Raw genomic sequence first — 18265 nt, 5'->3', positions numbered from 1 at the left:
GGGTTTGTTGTGTTTCATGTTAATACTTACGGCTGTAGTCATAGTAGTAAGTGTTTGGCTGGTGCTAAAGTGGCGGCCAAAAGCTAATATATACAAAGACAAAACAGCTTTGGTGATTGGTGGGAGTAGTGGATTGGGGTTGGCTTTGGCTAAAGATCTTAGAAGACGAGGGGCGGTAGTGGCGGTAACTTCGCGTACGAAGGCAACACTAACTAAACTCAAGCGGTCGGAGGGCTTGGCAGGTGTTCTGGTTGACGTGACTGATGATGAGTCAGTTAGTCGCTTACCAACAGAATACGATTTAGTCTTTTGCTGTCCTGGGTTTGCTTTACCGGGTCTGGCCAAGGACTTATCGCTGGATATGGTGCAGCGGTGTATGGAAACAAACTTCTACGGGTGCGTGCGAGTAGTGCTACACTACTTGAAAGCGGCTTCACTCCAAAAAAGAACCCGCTTAGTGCTTGTCTCATCCACCTTAGGACTACATTCGTTTATTGGGTATGGCGCATACAGCCCAAGCAAGGCTGCTCTTCGCTCGTTTTATGAATCAGTCCATTTAGAAGCCGCCCAGGAAGGTCTTGATCTCTCTATTTATTACTGCTCAACCATTAAGTCGCCTGGGTTTGCTAAGGAGGAACTAACTAAGCCTGCTATTACTAAAGTGATTGAAGGCAGTAGTCTTGGTTCATCCGCTGAACCGGCTAATCGGGCCAAAGTTCTACTTGACTCTCTACCCAGCCAGCACGTGATATTTTCCGATCTAGTCACCCAACTATTTTCCCAAGCAACGGATATAACCAGCCTGTCTGACTACTTTGTTTGGCGCATTGCTCCTATCTTTTGGTTTATCTTCACCAGTCTAGTCAAGTACCGAGTAAATCGCTACTACAAACAGCACTCTAACTAGTACCACCACCATACCATACCACCCACTCCAATACCAACCCAATACTAACCCAATAAACATCATGTAATACCATCCCAATTCTTCTTCTATCCTATACCAATCCAACTAAACACAACCCAATACCAACTAAACACAACTCAATACCAACACAATCCAACACCAACTAAACACAATACCAACACAATTCAACTAAACATATCTTTTAAAGCAACGATTAGATATGACTATCTACCATTCGAATTTAATTTTCATGCAAGATCGTAAGAAGGATATCCTTAGATGCCTTAAGAATTGTGCCTTTCAAGAAGCTATTGATAGATGCCAAAGTTATCTTGATTGGGAGGACGATGACCCTAAGATCTTTTTCTACTGGGCCTATGCTTTATCCGAGCTACAGCGCCCAGAAGAGGCTCTACAGACCTACCAAAAGGCTCTCAAGTGTCCACAAAGCGAGAGTATTCGATCAGAAGTAACTTTAGGTATTGCCAAGATCCTTTTTAACGCCAAAAGTCACTTTACTAAATCACTATCTGATCAACAAGAAGAAGAGGCTTACATTACAGCCGCCATTCAAATATATCAGTCCCAGCAAAAGGAAGCCCAGTACAAAGAGTATCTCTTCTACTTACTTGAAATTCACGAGCACACTAATTATGAAAAGTACATTGCTGTAGCTGAAACACACTTAAATCTCCACCAAGTACCTAACTCATCCAAACTAGATATTACTCGTCCTGAAATTGAAGATATTCTATTTCGCTATCTCAAACAGTCCTTACTTCATGCCAATGCCAGTATTAGATCCTTAGTCGAAGAAGGTGTTTTTTCTCAATCAAGAGAGGCTATTATCATCCAGTTATCTACTATCTTTGCTAAACAAAATAAGTCTAACGACTACCAGGCTCTATTACGCACCACCCCAACTGGAAATCAGCGCTTTTTAACCGATCTTTTTGATTCTTATCTGCGCTACCTTCAAATGCAGGCTTATGCCAAACCAGTCGAACTAACAACTCTCCTTGATTTACTTAATCAGGCACTTACAGACCAAATATCATTACAGCCTTATCTTGCCCTACTCAAACTCTTAGCCTCTGACTTTCTGGACCTTCCCGGTTTACTTGGCACTCTGGCGGACTATAAAGGATACACCTACAACACTCTTTCGCCCACTATCTTTATGTTGCGATTTCCTACTAAAAGGGCCCAAGTTGCTACCATTTACCAGTCTTACGAAGCTCTAGGACTTAAGGCCTACCCACTTAAACGCGAGTACATTTCCGCCCATCTTTACTATGATGTCCTTAAGGAAAAACTAGCCCATGATTCCAATTACTCTAGCGCCAACGAACTAGCCCATTTCCAACAACTAGGCATTTCTTTTACTCATCCAGTCTCTTTATCTCTTCTCCTTGATGCCATACTACCAACGGCTAACTTTACTTGTCTTCGCACTATTCTTGCCACTACTTCTCTTCCTACTACTGATACGGATACCAACCACTACATAGACTCTCTAGTCATTACCCCACCACCACCCAATGCTATCTCAACTGAAAATATACTTATGCACTTACTAGCCACTACACCCGGCCTAGTACCCGTTCTTCAGTCTTTCAATCTTACTATTGAACTTGATGCCCTGCACGTACTAATGGTCCAGGCACACTTATGCCTCAGTCAAGGCTCTTTCCATCCAGCCTACTTGATTCTTAATAGTCAGAGCTCTCGTCTTGAACTTCTTCGCCAGCAAGTTCGTCTTCTTACTGACCCGGCATTTAGTTCCACTATTACTGCCAAAGTAGACACTCTTTATGCATATGGTAAGTTCCTGGTTGAGTACAACAACAAGATAGGATCAACTGCACCACCACAACCCAATACTAACCCAATACTAACTCGGGTACCACTGCTTACTACTACGTACCAAAGCCCGTACACTTATCAGACCCTAAATAAGCTACACTCCCCAGCCCATACGCAGCTAGACCTTTTTCCTTTTCCCGCAACTAATCCCAATCCTTTCCATCGGCATTTGATAGCCATTCATAACTTTGAAAACAACAATAGGTCCCTAGCCATCTCTTTACTTCGCGATCTCTACAAACACCGACCACTTGATTATTTCTTAGTCAGTGATCTTTCGCTGCTCTTAAGTGAAGCCGCCCAAGCAGCCCAGGCCCGACAGATTCTTGATCGGTACCTCCACGGCCGAGTCTACCGCCAAGAAGAACACCTGCTACTGCTGAGTCTTCAGCTACTTCGCGAAGTCAGAGAGTGGCAACAAGCCGAGCAAAGAGCCCATGATCTACTAGCTATCCTCCCATACCACTACAAAATCAAAATGGCCCTGGCCGAGTCGCTGGCTGAGCAGTGCAAATATGGATATGCTGATAAGATTGTCCAAGAAATCATTCAGACAGAAGAACAAAATCCATCGCCCAATCAAGACCAAGTTCTCTCGGCCAAAACCTTCTCCATCTATATCAAAATCAAAACCGGCCAACTTGATAATCTTACCACCACAATTCAGGCCGTACTAGCTACTATTCCTAGTCCAGACTCCAAATTCTTCCAAATCCTTATCAAGTACCAAAAACACGTCTATGCCAAAGAGCTTCAACAAACTATCAAAGCCGAAGGAATGACTAATACTCACAATCTTATCAAAAACTACACCAACCTACCAGCCACCACAAGTATCACCACTACTACTACTACAAATACAAGCACAAATACCACTACCGATAGTCCACCCGCCCCTATTTCAGCTCTCTCCTACACTATCTCCCTAATAGATAGCTACATAACCCTTCTCAGCCACCATTTAAGTAGTGCTCCCCTTCTCCACCCTCCTTCTCTACCAGACCCACTTCCTGTCCATCTTAAGGAAGCGGAAGAGCAGCAACTACTTATTACGACCGGAAAGCTCCTCTTCCTATTAGCCCGAGCCACCAACCGACTTACTAACCCTCAAATCCATCAAAATATTGCTTCTTATCTCAAACGAGCTGCTTTATTTGGTGAGACCAAGGAGGCCTTAGAAATCGAGTACATTCTGCGCATCTTCCGAGGTGAAGACGTCTCTACCTTCTATCAAGGCGAAAGAATCTCCGAAGAGAGTCCTTTTTCACGCACTGTTCATTCCCTTATCTACCGCCCCAGTACAATTGCCACCAACACGCGCGAGTACCTCAAACACTCTACCCTAGCCAGTGCTCCCTTCCTTATTTTGATCGCCAGAACGTTGATCAGCCAAAAAGACCAACCCTTATACGAAGATCTTGAAAATGTCTTCCTCCATCTTTCCCGTCGGTATTTACCTAATGATCCGATCGTATCAGATGTGTTTAACTACTTAAAAAATCAAAAATAATGCTCCCGGTGGGGATCGAACCCACGACCCCGGCATAACTCAGCCTTTTACAGCCTGTGTGCACAGGTGGCGCTCAACCCATAAGTGCCGTGCTCTACCGCTGAGCTACGGGAGCTACACCGAATCCAGCCAATGTACAGAGATAGGGAAATAAAGGTTATTCATTTAAATCAAGTGTTTCGTATTGCTGGGTATCCCCTAAACCACTATCTGACCCACCAGCTCCATCTTTTTCCTCGTCCTCCTCGTCCTCCTCGTCGTTGTCTTCAAGTTTTACCCGTTTAGTATTTGCGCCTTCCAAGTCAGATTCCTCCGAGGAAAGCGTTGGGTCGTCCAAGGAAGAGAGAAGTTGATGCAACGGAACATCCCTTTCATGGCTCATCGGAGCACTACTAGGTGTTGGATTGGAAGGAGGTGAGTTAGGCCGTGATGGTGTACTATGGTAGGGTGAGCTAGTCGGAGGAAGTGTAGGAGTAGGTAAGGTAGGTGTACTAGGTGTGGTGATAGGTTCGTCATCTGAATTGGTAGTAGTTTGTATTGAGTTGGTATTAGTCTGTATTGGGTTAGATAAAGTAGTCTGTGGATTGGCAGTAGTTGGTGAATCAGATAAAGTAGTCTGTGGATTAGATAAAGTAGTTGGTAAAGCATCCGTATTGTTATCAGTAGTAGCAGTTGAGTTGGTAGAAACTGAATTAGTAGCTGATGAATTGGTAGCAGGCAAACTGTCCGTGTTGTTAGGAGTAGCAGATTTAGTACTAGTCTGGGTTTTACTTGTAGTTGGCTTGGTAGGACTACTCTTAGTATTGCCGGGAGTAGTAGAGGTGGTCGTGGCCGCTGCCTTCTTATTCTTGCGTTTCAGATTATAAGATGAGATCTTCTTCCCAATGGAACCAACTGAACCGTAAGTAGAAGGGAAAAGTTCTTGCAGTTGCTGGAAAATAGCTTTCTTAACCGTATACTCTAAGACTCGTTTCTTATTGGACAAGTAAAGGTTTAAGTAAAAGAGTAAGTACTCCTTATCCGTATACTGTGATAATAACTCAATAAAACTATCATCAAAGACTAACTTAGCATACTTGGCCTCAGTCGGATCATTAGGCTCTTTCAAGTCAATCTCGGCTTTTTGGGCGGCAATAATCCCTTTAATTATATCCAGTAGTTCAGCACTCTCGGTCTTAGTTGTCTCGCCTATGGCCACCAGGTACTCCTCAGTAAAGATCCGAGTTAGTTCTGCCTCAATCATAGCTAGTCTTTCCTTACTCATTAGTGCCACTCCATTTTGGTCCTTTTGTTTTGACTGACTCTCTCTTACGTCAGCAAGCAGTCCGGATAAACTGGGCTCTTGTGCCGTCAGTATTTCCAGCACTAGTAATTGTCTGGCTTGCTCGGGTAAATCAGCCAGAGGTCTTTCACTCAGACTAGCTAGGAGGACTTCTTTATCGTCCATAAACCCTTGTCTAGTACTCTCTCTTTTCTCTTTCTTATTCTTTGTCTCCCCACCAAGCTCTTCTTTCTTCTTCTCCAGGCCTTGTACTGATTCGCCGGCTAAGCAGAAGAAGTGTTGGTACTCACAAGCCAAAACATCAGTACCTTTATCTTCATCTTCCTGGAAGAAAGGATCAGCTATATCATACTGATCGGCTGCTTTCTTTCTTTTGATGCTTTCAACCTTACGGACTTCTACTTCCTGGTCTTCTAAGTCAACCCAAATGATACGATTCATAGCCCAAAAAAATAAAGACTGTTTTACTTCCTTATCTTATTTTGATATCTATCTTTGTTTTTGAAAAGAATTAAAAACACTTTGGATACATTTACTGATTAGATAGCTCTATGATAGATAGCAAGGCTTTAAATAGCCTATTTAAGTATTTGTTTATTTAATTTTATGGCTAGAAGTAGTGACCTTCTCTTTAGTGAACGAATTCGGGTCTTGGAAGAATCGGGTCTCTTTAAAGAATTTAAGGTTGAAGTCCTTCGAAAGACTTCTTGCTTAGAACTTCGTTTGTATGACCAATTGGATATCTTTCATATTTTAATTAGCCGTATCGATGAAAATGAGTACTACCAACTCAAAGCAGTCCAGGGTATTCGAGTGGACTTCTTTGTCTTTCAAAGGAAGGTGGTGGAAATGCTGGAAAGAGTGCATAGATCGGAGTTAATCTTATCTCTAGTGGGTAGAACGGCGGTTATTTTAGAAAGAAACGATTTCAAAAACATTGTGCAGATTGAGTTACCTTTAGTAGATATGCCCGAAGGAGAGTTTAGAACTTACGTTTCCGAAATGGTTAATGAAATGGTAGCTAGTAGTAGTAAGTCCAAGCGAGAACAAGTCTTGCTTAAGGAAGAGATGAAGAGAAAAGAAGCCGTCTATGCCCAGAGACTTAGCCGGTTAGAAGCAGAGATTCAAGAGACAGCTGCTAAGTACCAGGACTTACTTAGTAAAGAGAAGGAAAGAGAAAGCGATTTAGAGCAGCAAATGGCTAAAAGTGAAACGGATAGAGCAGATGCCATAAAGTACAAGCAACTCTATGAAGAATTAGCTACTGAAACGGCTAAGAATGCCAGTCGACTTAGTCGGGTTGATAGTTTAGAAATCAGTTGGCGAGAGAAAGAAAGATCGTGTAAATTACTGGAAGAAGATCTTAAGAAGGCTAATGAGATCATTAAACGAAACTTTGAAGAGATAAAGGAAAGAAAACGAGCAGAGGCCCAAATAAGTGCTTATCTAGATGAAGCGCGATTAGAAAAGGAAGAAATAGAAAACCGAAACACGCAGCTAGAAGTAGATCTACTGGAAAAGAAGGAAGAGATTAAGGTTTTAGAAGAGATGGAAAGAGAAAGAAAAGAAGTCATTGATGCTCTCAAGCACTTAAATCGTTCACTAAATAAGAAACTAGAATCGGCCTATCGAGTCTACAGTCGATTGCACGGTCGGCTGCCACCCACTAGACCGGAAGAAGAAGAGACTTCCAAAACAGAAGACTCCTCGGGAACTTCTCTTGTAGCCCCAGAATCCATTCACTACTAGTTAGGTTAAGTTAGTCATTGATTTGTAGTGGTTTGTAGTGGTTAGTATTGTGCTTGGGTTGGTTTAGTATTAATATTGAGATTGTATCTAATTCTTATTTTATAACATCATCTTATGCCATTATCTTATAACGTCATCTTAATACCAAATAAACATCAACTCAATAGTATCTAATTTTGTCTGCTGATTGTCTACAACTAAACCTAAACTCAACTTAACTCAACCTAAACTCAACCCAAACCCAAACCCAATCTAAACCCAACCTAACTCAACTCAATACTAACTCAACCTAACCCAACCTAAACCCACCACAATACTAACTCAATGCATGGCAATAGCTTCTTTTCTTTTTTACGTGGATGTTAAGCAGTGTAAGCTATACGTTAGCTGGTGTTTGGGTGCTGGGACAAAATTCGGTTTTGTTGGTTGGTAAGCGAGTGGATAGGATTGTACTGACTAGTCCTGGAGTGTTAGTGCATGAAAACTTAGTGGTGTGTGAGAATAAGCAGATTTTAGCAGTAGTTGGCGATCAGTTGCAGGTAATGGGTTCGGTAGAGAAGCGACCGACTAAGTTGGCAAGTGAAGTAGTTGATGGTGAACAGTTGTTGTACATTGCTGATCGTGCTGGGAATGTTTATCGGATTAAACCGGGTCAAGAAGAGAAAGCAACTCTTCTGTTTGGATCTATTTCAACTATTACTGATTTGGTTATTACTAAGGATTATATTGTTACAGTTGATAAGGATAGTAAAATAAGAATTACGCATAAAGAATATCCCCATCGTATTGCTCATTTTGGACTGGTACATGCTAAGCCTATTTTAAGCACGGCAATTATTGCTGGTCGGTTTATTGTCTCTGGTGGGTATGATTGTTACTTATCTGTGTACGATTTAGAGAGTCAGCAGGCAAGTATCTTTGATTTGCGCAATTATACTAATTCAGAGTTCAATCCGCGCTTACTGCCAGGAATTGAATCTTCTGCTCGTATTCCTAATACGCAAGCTGTCTCAGAATCTCTAGTCAAGAAGGTTTTGGCAGTTGACGATTATTTGCTTCTTCTGACTGATGACAAACCTGTGCTTTTAAGTATTAGGCGTTTAGAAGCCTCTTTAGAACTAACGCATATTCCTACTCCAGCATTAAACTCCTTATCTGATATTCAAGATGGTGTGACTGCTGGTGGTAAAAATGCCTTTATTCTCATTAATGTTTCCGGCCAGCTCTACCAGTACTCTCCCAACGGCCCTCTTACTCATCTTGCCAAAATATCCGATTACACCCCCAATATAGATCTAAGTGTAGCCAGTAAGTGCTATTCTATCTAAAGCAGTTCGTTCGATTTCCACTTGGGTTAGTTCATTTTATCTCGCCATATCTTAACCCAATATTAACCCAATCAATAAACAGCTCTTAATTTAACACATTCAACTTATTCAACTTATTCAATCAAAAACAACATATTCAATCCAATTCAATCAAAAACAACTCTTAATTCAATCTAACCCAATACTAATCCACCCCAATACTAACTCAACCTAACTCTTAATTCACCCTAATGTCTTTTTATTGCTGGTTGAATCCGTACTAGGGCTTGCGGTTCTTGTAGTCGTACATCGCAAAGGCCCCGGCTACTCCTAAAGCTACTACTGCTACGCCCATGCCTATCATCACCATTGGCTCTTTGAATAAAGACTTAGCCGTAAACTCATGGCCAAACTTTTGATCTAATTTGGATGCACTATCTAAATACCCTTCCATCTGACTCTCGGCTAAAGGTGCTCCTTTGTAGTTGCTTTTCCGTTCCCGGGCCAGTGGCTGTAAAGCTAAGAAGAGCAAGAAAGACATACGCAAAGGACTCTTCAGTAAAAAGCCATAAACTTGCGCTAAGGAGCACAGGTCAAATATAGTTGTAAACCAAGGCAGAATAGCCCATGCTTCAATAGGATACTCCATCCAGTCGGCTTTTGGAATATCCGGAGATACCGGTCGATACCCAGGTAGCTGTTTCATAATAGACTCATACTTAACATACAAGGCTAACTCGTTTTTAGCTAGTGGCCAAATAAACCCTTCAATCACTGCTAAGCACTTATCAATTGTCTCTTCCTCACTCTTCTTTTGCTGCCAAAAGGCATAGACTATAGGCAAACAAGCATCAAGCATGCCTTGCCTATAAAACCCATTGCTTTCCAGGATAGCCCCAAGTTTAGTCAACCGAGTTGTTACTTCCATTTTCTTATACTCCGCCTCACTACTGTTAATATCGTGGTCTTGGCTTAAGTATAGATGGGTTCTGGGCACGTCATTATCAACTACCGACTTGTCCTTCTCAGATAATTTGCCTAATTCACGAGGAATAGTCCGGCAATACCCCGCCACCTCACCTTTTTGGGCCCGATCGTAGTACTCAGAAACAACTTGCACTATTGAAGCGCAGGCAGTAAGTAACTTCTTGTTATTCATCAGCTCTAATCCCATGAAATATATTTATTGCCTTGCCTAGTTACTTAACCAGCCACCACTTCCAAATGGATCAATAAAGGATTGGCTAGCTAAACTTGAGCTAAGATTGGTTGATAGCCGCATCCTAATCCAAGTTAAGATAATATGAGGCTTAGTTATGTATTGGGTTAGTATTAGATTGAGTTAAGATAGATTAAGATAGGATAAAATAAGATAAGATAAAGTTGAGTTATGTATTGTGTTGGGTTAGATAAATTAAGATAAGATAAGATAAAGTTGAGTTATGTTATTGTTATTATTAGATTGAGTTAAGATAGGATAAATTAAGATAAGATTGAGATAAGATTGGTGCTGGCCAATTAAACTACTTGAATGCCGAACTCCTGGTGAATAAACCGATCGACTTCTCGTAGAGTCGTATTAAGCTCATCGTTCTCAATGACTTTGTCGAAAGCCCCACTACATCCATAAACATTCTCTTCCAGGGCACGCATGAGCCGTTTGCTTAACTCATCCTCGGAAATAATAGCCCGGGCCGAAATGCGCTTGTGTAGTTGGGTTGTATCCGCATAGATGTATAAATAAACAGCTGGAATATCTAACTTCTTGACACTTTCAACTCCCTTCTTCTCTATCTCCAGAATAAGGATCTTCCCATCTCGTCGTGGTTTCAATGATTCATCGCCTGTGCCATAGTAATTGCCCGCATACTCAGCATACTCCAACAGCTCATTTTCCTCTATTTTAGCCCTAAACTCGTCCTTAGTTAGGAAATGGTACTCTCGACCGGGCTCTTCGTTCTCTCGAGGTGTCCTAGTTGTGTAAGAAACCGAAAGCGCAAAGGAGGAAGCGTATCTTTTAAGCAAGTATCGCACAATAGTCGACTTTCCCGAGCCACTTGCCCCGGCAATAACTAGAATCTTCTTCTTCTCACTATGCATGGGGCCTAAAATTTTCAAGAACTTATCTTAGTCTACTGATTGCCCAAATGTTTTGAAATCTCATGTAATCATTTATTTTACTCTCTGGTCAAAATAGCCGTTGACTTAACTTAAAACAACCTAATTATTCCAATTAAAAACAAAAATTAACTTACAACCCTTCCGTGTTTGAATTAAGCAGACTTCGTATTCCCTTTTATTTAAGGTAGTTTGACCGGTTGTGGCTACAACTAAGGCTTAGCTAAGTAATCACTGTGCTAAGACTTAGTTGTACAAACCGGCATCATCCATACTATCGGCAAAAGAGCCAAGACCGCCTCGGAACCGGTGCTGGAATCCCTCGTACTTACGTTCTTCCTCTTCACTCACACTACGCCGGGCTGTTTCCAGGGCCCGCGTGAAGTGCTCCGTACGCACAAAGGACGGAACTGAAGGTACAGCCGGGGCTGTTGGAGGCACTGAATCACCCTGAATTTCCATCTGGTCCTTCTTCCGGCGAATCTCTGCCTCAATTCGCTCCTTAATCGCCAGTTTACAAGCTGTTTGACAGATTTCGGTCAGGTCAGCCCCAGAGAAGCCGGCCGTACGAGTGGCAATTTCATCCAAGTTAACATCTTCATGAAGAGGCGATCGTTTAAGATTGGCCCGTAGAATACTCAGTCGACTCTTTTCATCCGGTAATGGAATGTAAATCAACTGGTCAAGTCGACCCGGACGTAATAAAGCAGGTTCAAGGACATCAGGACGATTAGTTGCCCCAATTACAAAGACGTTCTTCTTAGAGTTCATACCGTCCATTTCAATCAACATCTGGTTAAGAATCTGAGTCACACCTCCACTAGTCCGATCACCAGCCCCACCACGAGCCCGGGCAATCGAGTCAATTTCATCAAAGAAAAGAACACAAGGCGAAGCAGAACGGGCCTTATCAAAGATCTCACGTAAATTGGCTTCACTTTCACCCACCCACATAGTAAGAAGTTCTGGACCCTTAATGGAAATGAAATTAGCATTACACTGACTAGCAATAGCCTTAGCTAGTAAAGTCTTTCCACAACCGGGCGGCCCATAGAAAAGCACCCCCCGAGAAGGACTCATGCCGAATTCCCGGTATAATTCCGGGTACTCAACCGGGTACTGTACCATCTCCTGCAACTCAGCCTTGACCTGCTCCAAGCCACCAATATCACTCCAAGTTACATTAGGAGCTTCCAGAACAGTCTCTCTTAAAGAACTTGGATCGGTATGGCGCATAGCATACTCAAAGTTACTCTGAGTCACGGCTAAAGAGTTCAAGGCATTGATGTCCAACATATTGCTATCTAGATCAAACAAGTGCATTTTCTCCCGAATTTGCTGCATAGCTGCTTCTGAACATAGTGAAGCTAAATCACTACCCGTGTAACCATGAGTGTCCTTAGCTATTTTTTCAATGTCCGTATCTTCAGCTAGCAGAACGTTCTTGGTATGAATACGCATGATTTCCAAACGCCCGGCAAAGTCAGGAATACCTATTTCAATCTCACGATCAAATCGGCCAAACCTTCTTAGGGCCGGGTCTAAAGAATTGGGTCGGTTAGTTGCACCAATAACAATAATGGTTGCTCGGGGATTAAGTCCGTCCATTAGAGTTAGCAGCTGACTTACTACTCGTTTTTCAACCTCACCATGACTCTTATCCCGTTTAGGAGCAATTGCATCAATTTCATCAATAAAGATAATACTCGGACTATTCTTCTCGGCTTCTTTAAAGGCTTTCCGCAAGTTGTTCTCACTTTCTCCGGAGAGTTTAGACATAATCTCTGGACCGTTAATTAGGAAGAAGAAAGCACCCGATTCATTAGCTACTGCCCTGGCAATCATGGTCTTACCCGTACCCGGCGGACCGTGCATAAGAATACCTCGAGGCGGTCTTGCACCTAGTTTCTGGAACAGAATAGGATGACGTAGTGGTAGATCAACCAGCTCTCTGATTTTAGCCATCTGCTTACGGCAACCACCAATATCATCATAACCAATCATGTTCTTCTCAACTAACAATTCTTCCTCACTTATCTCGCCCTCACAAAAGATCTCTGTATCCTCACCAACCAAGCCATAATCAAATCCTTCCGCCTTAACTTGAGTTACCTTAAACCGGAATACTTTGTTTTTCTTGATAGTGATAGTATCATGCAAGTGAATGGGCCGAATAGCCGCTTCAAAGTACTCCTTAAGTAGGTCATATACGTGCAACTGAACGCCTTCCAAGTCCTCTCGAACGGGTAGAATGGTTGCTCGCTTGACAATTAAGGTATCTTCTGTTAAACGATAAAGCTTCACGAAATCACCTACTCTAACACACAGATTCTCACATCCTCCTCGGACTAGCACTATCTTATCTTCTGGAATGTCCATTCGCTTTACTACGAACAAAGATTCCTTGCGCTTTTTGCCTTTGATAAGAATAGCATCGCCTTGAAAGACATTGAGAACTTCCATCCGCTGCTTAGATAAACCAACTACTGTACTGTCTAACACCACGTCTTCTTTCACACAAATGTCTTGTGGATAGATAATTTGGTAACTATTGTCCCTACGATCGTCTAGAATAGCTGTAGCCGTATGACCCTCTTCCATATTGTTTGTTACGCAAAAAACTAATTAATACATCGATCTGGCCAAACAATATGGACCTGGACCCACACTTGGAAGATCAAGTCTTTGATTGGGTCGAAGTTAAGCAGCATACGAGTCGTGAGAGTTGTTGGATTGTTCTAGAAGGTCGTGTATACGATGTAACTGACTATTTAAGTGAGCATCCGGGTGGATCAAACGTTCTTTTAGAGAATGCTGGTCGGGACTGTACGGAGTTATTTAAGGCAGTGCATCCTTGGGTTAATGCACGTAAGATGTTGAAGAAGTGGTACTTAGGCCGGATAAGCAAATAAATCTTTGTTTATGCACTGGCGGGGGAGTATTTGGGCTAGTTTAGTAGGTTTTGTTCTCTTGGCCGGATTGGTGGGATTAAGTTGGTTGGAAATGAAGTTGAGTTGGAACGATTTTGGGCTGGGAGAGGTAGGGTATGGGTTGTTGGGGGTGAGTTGGATTGGTGTCTTGCTGGTGGGAGTGCCTTATGGGTACCAAGCCTGGGGATGCTCGGGAAGTTTGCCGGCCTTTGTGCTGGTGCGAATTAGGTGGCATTTATTGGTCTTTGGTGTGGTATTGGGTTGTCCAGGGGAGTTTGGACAGCGGGGAGTCTTGATTGTGGCTGTGGGAAGTTGGGTGGTTTTGGGTGGATGCATTCAAGGAATTATTGGTGTGACGCGGGTGAGTTTGTTCCGGACTTTGAATACGGGGCATAATTTGGAAGTGTTGCAGCTGGAGAAGTACTTGTTGTATGGAACGGGTGAAATAAGTAGGATGGAGTTGGCTCGGGAAATTGGACTGGAGAGGTTCTATGCCCGGGGGATGCCTAAGCCTTTGCCGCTGGCTAGTTTGTTCCGGAAATGGTGCCGTACGGAGCAAACAACTGGAAGTGTTTATACGGAGTACGGGTACGACCTAGGAGAAAGTATGCGGATTCCTAATCGACCGCGTTTAACTCCGGATCAGGATGCTGAGGAGGTTGAAGGGGCTATTTCGGTGGCCTCTTTGTTGGGGGAGTTTGACGACCGGGATGCAAATGCTTTGTTTGCGCTGATTTCCTACGGGGAAAGGAGTCGGATTAGGTACTCGACCTTTATGGAGACTTTCCGGCAAATTTCCTTGGAGCGCACCAATCTGTACTATGCCATTAAGGACTGTAAACGGTTGCTGCGGCACTTTAAGCGGTTTTTGGCGGTGTTTGAAGTTGTGCTGGTCTTTTGGGTCTTCAGTATTGCTTTAGGCATGCGGAACTTGTTCTTGCATACGTTTGTTTCCTTTGTGCTGGTGCATGCAGTTGTGCCTGGAAGTGTGAGTTTCTTGGAGAGTTTTGTCTTTCTCTTGGTGTCGCATCCCTATGATAATGGAGATCGAGTCCTGGTGCAAGGCGTGAATATGCTGGTGAAGAAGGTCGGACTGTTCTCTACGTGTTTCTGTACGTGGTCGGGTGAGTACATAGTGATTCAGAACAATGTAGTAAGTAAGTGCCCGATTGTGAATGTACGCCGGTCGATTTCCCAGTACTGGGCCATTGAAATCCCAGTGAGTTTTGAGTGCGATAATGAAGCTATTCTCAACCTGAAAAAACGGTTGCAGTGGTATGTACAGGAAGAGAAAATGCTAACTGGGCTGATTTTTGCGCCAACTTCAATTGATGCAGGCAACTGTGTGCGCATTCGATTGCTAGTCCGGAAGAACTCTAACTTTCAAAATGGCTTCTTTACTCTCACTAACTTTACTAAATGTCTGGCCTGTATCATTCGCATAGTTACAGAAGAAGGTCTTTACTACAAGCCGCCTATTGCCCGTACTCGAGTACCCGACCAGTTCCTTGATGAAATCTACCACAGTAACCAAGCTCTTTTCAATGAACTAGCAGCCAAGTCATAAATACTATCAAGACAAGATCCAGAAGAAGTTAAGCCACCTAACTTAACATATAGCTTAAGTTCTCTCTATCCCAATAAATGCAACACATATTGAATCGATCTAGATTTTTAGTAAGTTATCGCATTGATTTATGTTTTTAGTAAGTAAAGATGGATGTTTTTAGTAAGTAACTGAGTGGCTTTTGAATAAGTACTTGCTACGGATTTTAGTACATCTAAGTCTATTTAGTTGTTTTATCTATGTTTAACATACTTTCACCTACTTTTACATGTCATATGTTGACATAAAGTAAATGCAAATTTCAAAAGCAAATCAAAATCAAAATCAAAAGCATGACAGCAGATCTAGCTTTTAGAGAGGAGTGATTTTGCTCAAAATTTTTATGGACGAGAGCATCGAATACTCTAAACGTGCTAAAACAGAAGAGATCTACAGCGTTGGCTACTGCAAAGAGACTGGAATGGCCATTGCTGGTGGTGGTGATGACGCCATTACGCTTTATAAGTTTGTGAATGATCATTACGAGATAAGCGAAGTCATTGAGGGTTTAGATGACTCAGTTGTTTTTGTAGCATTCTTAGCTAAAGATTTGGCCGTCGCTGTGACTATGGATGGTAGTGTGGTCTATATTGAACTAAATTTAGCCGTGTCTAAACCAACCAGTGAGTTGCAGATCTGTGATTTACAAATCGACGTATCATATGTACATTTGGATGCAGCAATGGACTACCTCTATGTGGGAACGTCTGATGGGTTAGTGGAAAGAGTTCCAGCTCGAGCTGATCCACACATTACTCGTGACCAGAACAAAGTCTACCCCGGCCATCGCTCAGATATTCTTTACATCAGCACGGAGCAGCAAACCCTGTACACGGGATCGCACACTCAAGTTCTTCTCTACCACTGTGAAACAGCCCAAATAATAGCTCGGTACGAGTCACGGGAACAAGCTGAGATTACAGTAATGCGAGTGGTTGGCCAGGGTAAGGTTGTGGCCTTAGGTTTTTCTAATGGTACTTTATTGTTATTAGCATTATCAAATGATGGCAGCCTAACGGAAATTTATCGGCGGGAACAGGCTGAGTCGCAAAATTCAATTGAAGCACTGGCTAGTACGGCTACTTCTCTTCTTTATGGTGGGTTTGCTAAGTCGCTTAATGTGCTGGATATGAGGTATAAGGCTATGAAAGAGACGATGCTTTCTAATGAGGAGTACATGTGTGTGGTTAAGATTATTCCAGTAACGGACTTTATTGTGGTGGTGGTAGGAAGTACTGGGACGATTTACATTACTGACATTCGTGAGGCAGGTCGGATTATCAAGGAAGTGCCTACGGGGCAAACAGTCTTTGATGCGGCTCTTCATGGGCAGTACCTTTGTGTGGCTACAGCCACTGGTGCCGAGTTCATTGATCTTTCTAAATAACAGTAGTATAAGGTCACATTGTTATTAAAATGGTATTAAGTTGGTATTAAAAGGTATTAAAGGTATTATGTTAGTTTATGTTAGTTTATGTGTTGTGTGGATATTGTATGTGTTTTGGGTGGATAGTGTGTTGATATTGGGTGGGTTTTGTGTGGGATTGATTGTCTTAAGAGTATAGTAAACTCATATTGAATAGAACTAAATGTAGTGCTGTCATACCACTACCCAATATCAACACAATACCAACACAATATCAACACAATCACTACTTACTAATTAGCACACATTGCTACTAACCCAATCTAACCCAATAGGGTGTTTTAATCAAAGTAATTTTGCATATCTAATAACGCCATCTTATTTCAACTCAGCCATATTTATCTAATAAAAGGTACCGCTGTTCTTATCAAGGAAGGTCTTTAATTGAGTAGGTGTTAGTTAGTCTTGAGTTGGTATTGGATTAGTATACTAACTAAATCTTAGATCAAATTATGATATGGTAATGGCAAATGCTGATAGGTTAAGTACAAGCTAAGTATACTTACGTGGTAGCAGAAATTTGCCCATGTCTGGTCACCATCCAATTCGTGTTCTTGAGAAAACATTCATGCACACTGATTTGCCGGCTCAAATCACTAAAGAAACGGCAGAACAGTATGCTATTTCTAAAAGAACTCTTCACTTGTCCGCATCTACTTTGAAGTCAGAAATAGATGTTTATCTCTTTGCTGGTGGATTTCTTTATATTCCTTCGCCTCTTAAGTCAGTGGCTAAGAAACAAATCGTGTCTTCTGTTTTGACCCAAGTGCTTTATCCGCCATATCGTAACAGTCTTGATCGAGCTCTGGATTTGACGGACATAGATCTTTATGCTGAATTCCAGAAAAAGACGCCATCTTTGGCTGTGCAGATGCTTAATGACCCGGTGGCTAATGTAAAGCTTAAGCAAGATCCTTATGCTCCGCCTGAAATCAAAGAAGCTGCCGCTAATGGTATATTTATTATTGATCCTATTTCGCTGATCAAAAAGATTCGTTGGAGTAGTCTTGGCATTTACTATGATTGGGAAAGGAAAATGTACGACCGGACTATTAACAATCCTTTCCCAGAGATTCTTCTGCAAGCTTGCCAGGACATTTCTACTTTCATTTGTCAAGTTCCTGATTTTGTCCCTGAAACGGCTGTTGTAAACTACTACCAAAAGAAGGACAGGATTATGAGCCATATTGATCGCTATGAAGAAGATATGACTAAGCCTCTTATCTCTTTCAGCTTTGGGGCCTCCTGTATCTTTGTTTTGGGCAAGAAAGAGAAAGAAAGCTCTGAGGTTTCTTCCTTCCTCCTTCAGGATGGTGACATTGCCATCTTAATTGGTGACTCGCGTGAATACCTCCATGGTGTCCCTAAAATCCTCACTGAAAATACCGGACTTTCTGAGTACGCCGACGAGCCGTATTTCCCTCTTATCAACGAATCCCGCATCAACATCAGCATTCGCCAAGCTTTCAAACATCCTAGCCCGCCCCCATCAAAGATCTAATCAAAGACTAAACACCAAATAGATTGAGTTACGTTTGAGTTGAGTTTAAGTTGAGTTGGGTTA

The 18265-nt window shown here is 42.3% G+C and overlaps 12 protein-coding genes across 12 annotated transcripts; 8 read left to right on the top strand and 4 right to left on the bottom strand.

The window, feature by feature from the left end:
• Positions 1 to 16: 16 nt before the first annotated feature.
• On the top strand, positions 17 to 907 carry NEHOM01_0070 (3-dehydrosphinganine reductase; the record flags this gene model as incomplete). Its single annotated transcript, XM_051488948.1, has 1 exon — positions 17 to 907. One exon carries the CDS (start codon positions 17 to 19, stop codon positions 905 to 907), a length of 891 nt encoding a protein of 296 aa, XP_051344908.1.
• A 250-nt stretch (positions 908 to 1157) lies between these two features.
• On the top strand, positions 1158 to 4283 carry NEHOM01_0069 (uncharacterized protein; the record flags this gene model as incomplete). Its single annotated transcript, XM_051488947.1, has 1 exon — positions 1158 to 4283. One exon carries the CDS (start codon positions 1158 to 1160, stop codon positions 4281 to 4283), a length of 3126 nt encoding a protein of 1041 aa, XP_051344907.1.
• Positions 4284 to 4440: 157 nt separating this feature from the next.
• On the bottom strand, positions 4441 to 6006 carry NEHOM01_0068 (uncharacterized protein; the record flags this gene model as incomplete). Its single annotated transcript, XM_051488946.1, has 1 exon — positions 4441 to 6006. The coding sequence occupies one exon, from the start codon at positions 6004 to 6006 to the stop codon at positions 4441 to 4443; it is 1566 nt and encodes a 521-aa protein (XP_051344906.1).
• Positions 6007 to 6171: 165 nt separating this feature from the next.
• On the top strand, positions 6172 to 7314 carry NEHOM01_0067 (uncharacterized protein; the record flags this gene model as incomplete). The annotated part of the gene is made up of 1 exon (XM_051488945.1): positions 6172 to 7314. One exon carries the CDS (start codon positions 6172 to 6174, stop codon positions 7312 to 7314), a length of 1143 nt encoding a protein of 380 aa, XP_051344905.1.
• Positions 7315 to 7673: 359 nt separating this feature from the next.
• Positions 7674 to 8642, top strand: NEHOM01_0066 (uncharacterized protein; the record flags this gene model as incomplete). Its single annotated transcript, XM_051488944.1, has 1 exon — positions 7674 to 8642. One exon carries the CDS (start codon positions 7674 to 7676, stop codon positions 8640 to 8642), a length of 969 nt encoding a protein of 322 aa, XP_051344904.1.
• Positions 8643 to 8901: 259 nt separating this feature from the next.
• NEHOM01_0065 (uncharacterized protein) lies at positions 8902 to 9795 on the bottom strand (the record flags this gene model as incomplete). The annotated part of the gene is made up of 1 exon (XM_051488943.1): positions 8902 to 9795. One exon carries the CDS (start codon positions 9793 to 9795, stop codon positions 8902 to 8904), a length of 894 nt encoding a protein of 297 aa, XP_051344903.1.
• Positions 9796 to 10139: 344 nt separating this feature from the next.
• Positions 10140 to 10721, bottom strand: NEHOM01_0064 (guanylate kinase; the record flags this gene model as incomplete). The annotated part of the gene is made up of 1 exon (XM_051488942.1): positions 10140 to 10721. One exon carries the CDS (start codon positions 10719 to 10721, stop codon positions 10140 to 10142), a length of 582 nt encoding a protein of 193 aa, XP_051344902.1.
• A 264-nt stretch (positions 10722 to 10985) lies between these two features.
• On the bottom strand, positions 10986 to 13340 carry NEHOM01_0063 (transitional endoplasmic reticulum ATPase; the record flags this gene model as incomplete). The annotated part of the gene is made up of 1 exon (XM_051488941.1): positions 10986 to 13340. The coding sequence occupies one exon, from the start codon at positions 13338 to 13340 to the stop codon at positions 10986 to 10988; it is 2355 nt and encodes a 784-aa protein (XP_051344901.1).
• Positions 13341 to 13390: 50 nt separating this feature from the next.
• On the top strand, positions 13391 to 13651 carry NEHOM01_0001 (cytochrome b5; the record flags this gene model as incomplete). Its single annotated transcript, XM_051488879.1, has 1 exon — positions 13391 to 13651. The coding sequence occupies one exon, from the start codon at positions 13391 to 13393 to the stop codon at positions 13649 to 13651; it is 261 nt and encodes an 86-aa protein (XP_051344839.1).
• Positions 13652 to 13661: 10 nt separating this feature from the next.
• NEHOM01_0062 (uncharacterized protein) lies at positions 13662 to 15236 on the top strand (the record flags this gene model as incomplete). The annotated part of the gene is made up of 1 exon (XM_051488940.1): positions 13662 to 15236. One exon carries the CDS (start codon positions 13662 to 13664, stop codon positions 15234 to 15236), a length of 1575 nt encoding a protein of 524 aa, XP_051344900.1.
• Positions 15237 to 15618: 382 nt separating this feature from the next.
• On the top strand, positions 15619 to 16662 carry NEHOM01_0061 (uncharacterized protein; the record flags this gene model as incomplete). Its single annotated transcript, XM_051488939.1, has 1 exon — positions 15619 to 16662. One exon carries the CDS (start codon positions 15619 to 15621, stop codon positions 16660 to 16662), a length of 1044 nt encoding a protein of 347 aa, XP_051344899.1.
• A 565-nt stretch (positions 16663 to 17227) lies between these two features.
• NEHOM01_0060 (alkylated DNA repair protein alkB-like protein 1) lies at positions 17228 to 18202 on the top strand (the record flags this gene model as incomplete). Its single annotated transcript, XM_051488938.1, has 1 exon — positions 17228 to 18202. One exon carries the CDS (start codon positions 17228 to 17230, stop codon positions 18200 to 18202), a length of 975 nt encoding a protein of 324 aa, XP_051344898.1.
• Positions 18203 to 18265: the final 63 nt, after the last annotated feature.

Source organism: Nematocida homosporus (assembly GCF_024244095.1).
Source record: "Nematocida homosporus strain JUm1504 chromosome Unknown 4562, whole genome shotgun sequence".
Taxonomy (NCBI): Eukaryota; Fungi; Microsporidia; genus Nematocida; species Nematocida homosporus.
This window is presented reverse-complemented; position numbering and strand designations above follow the sequence as displayed.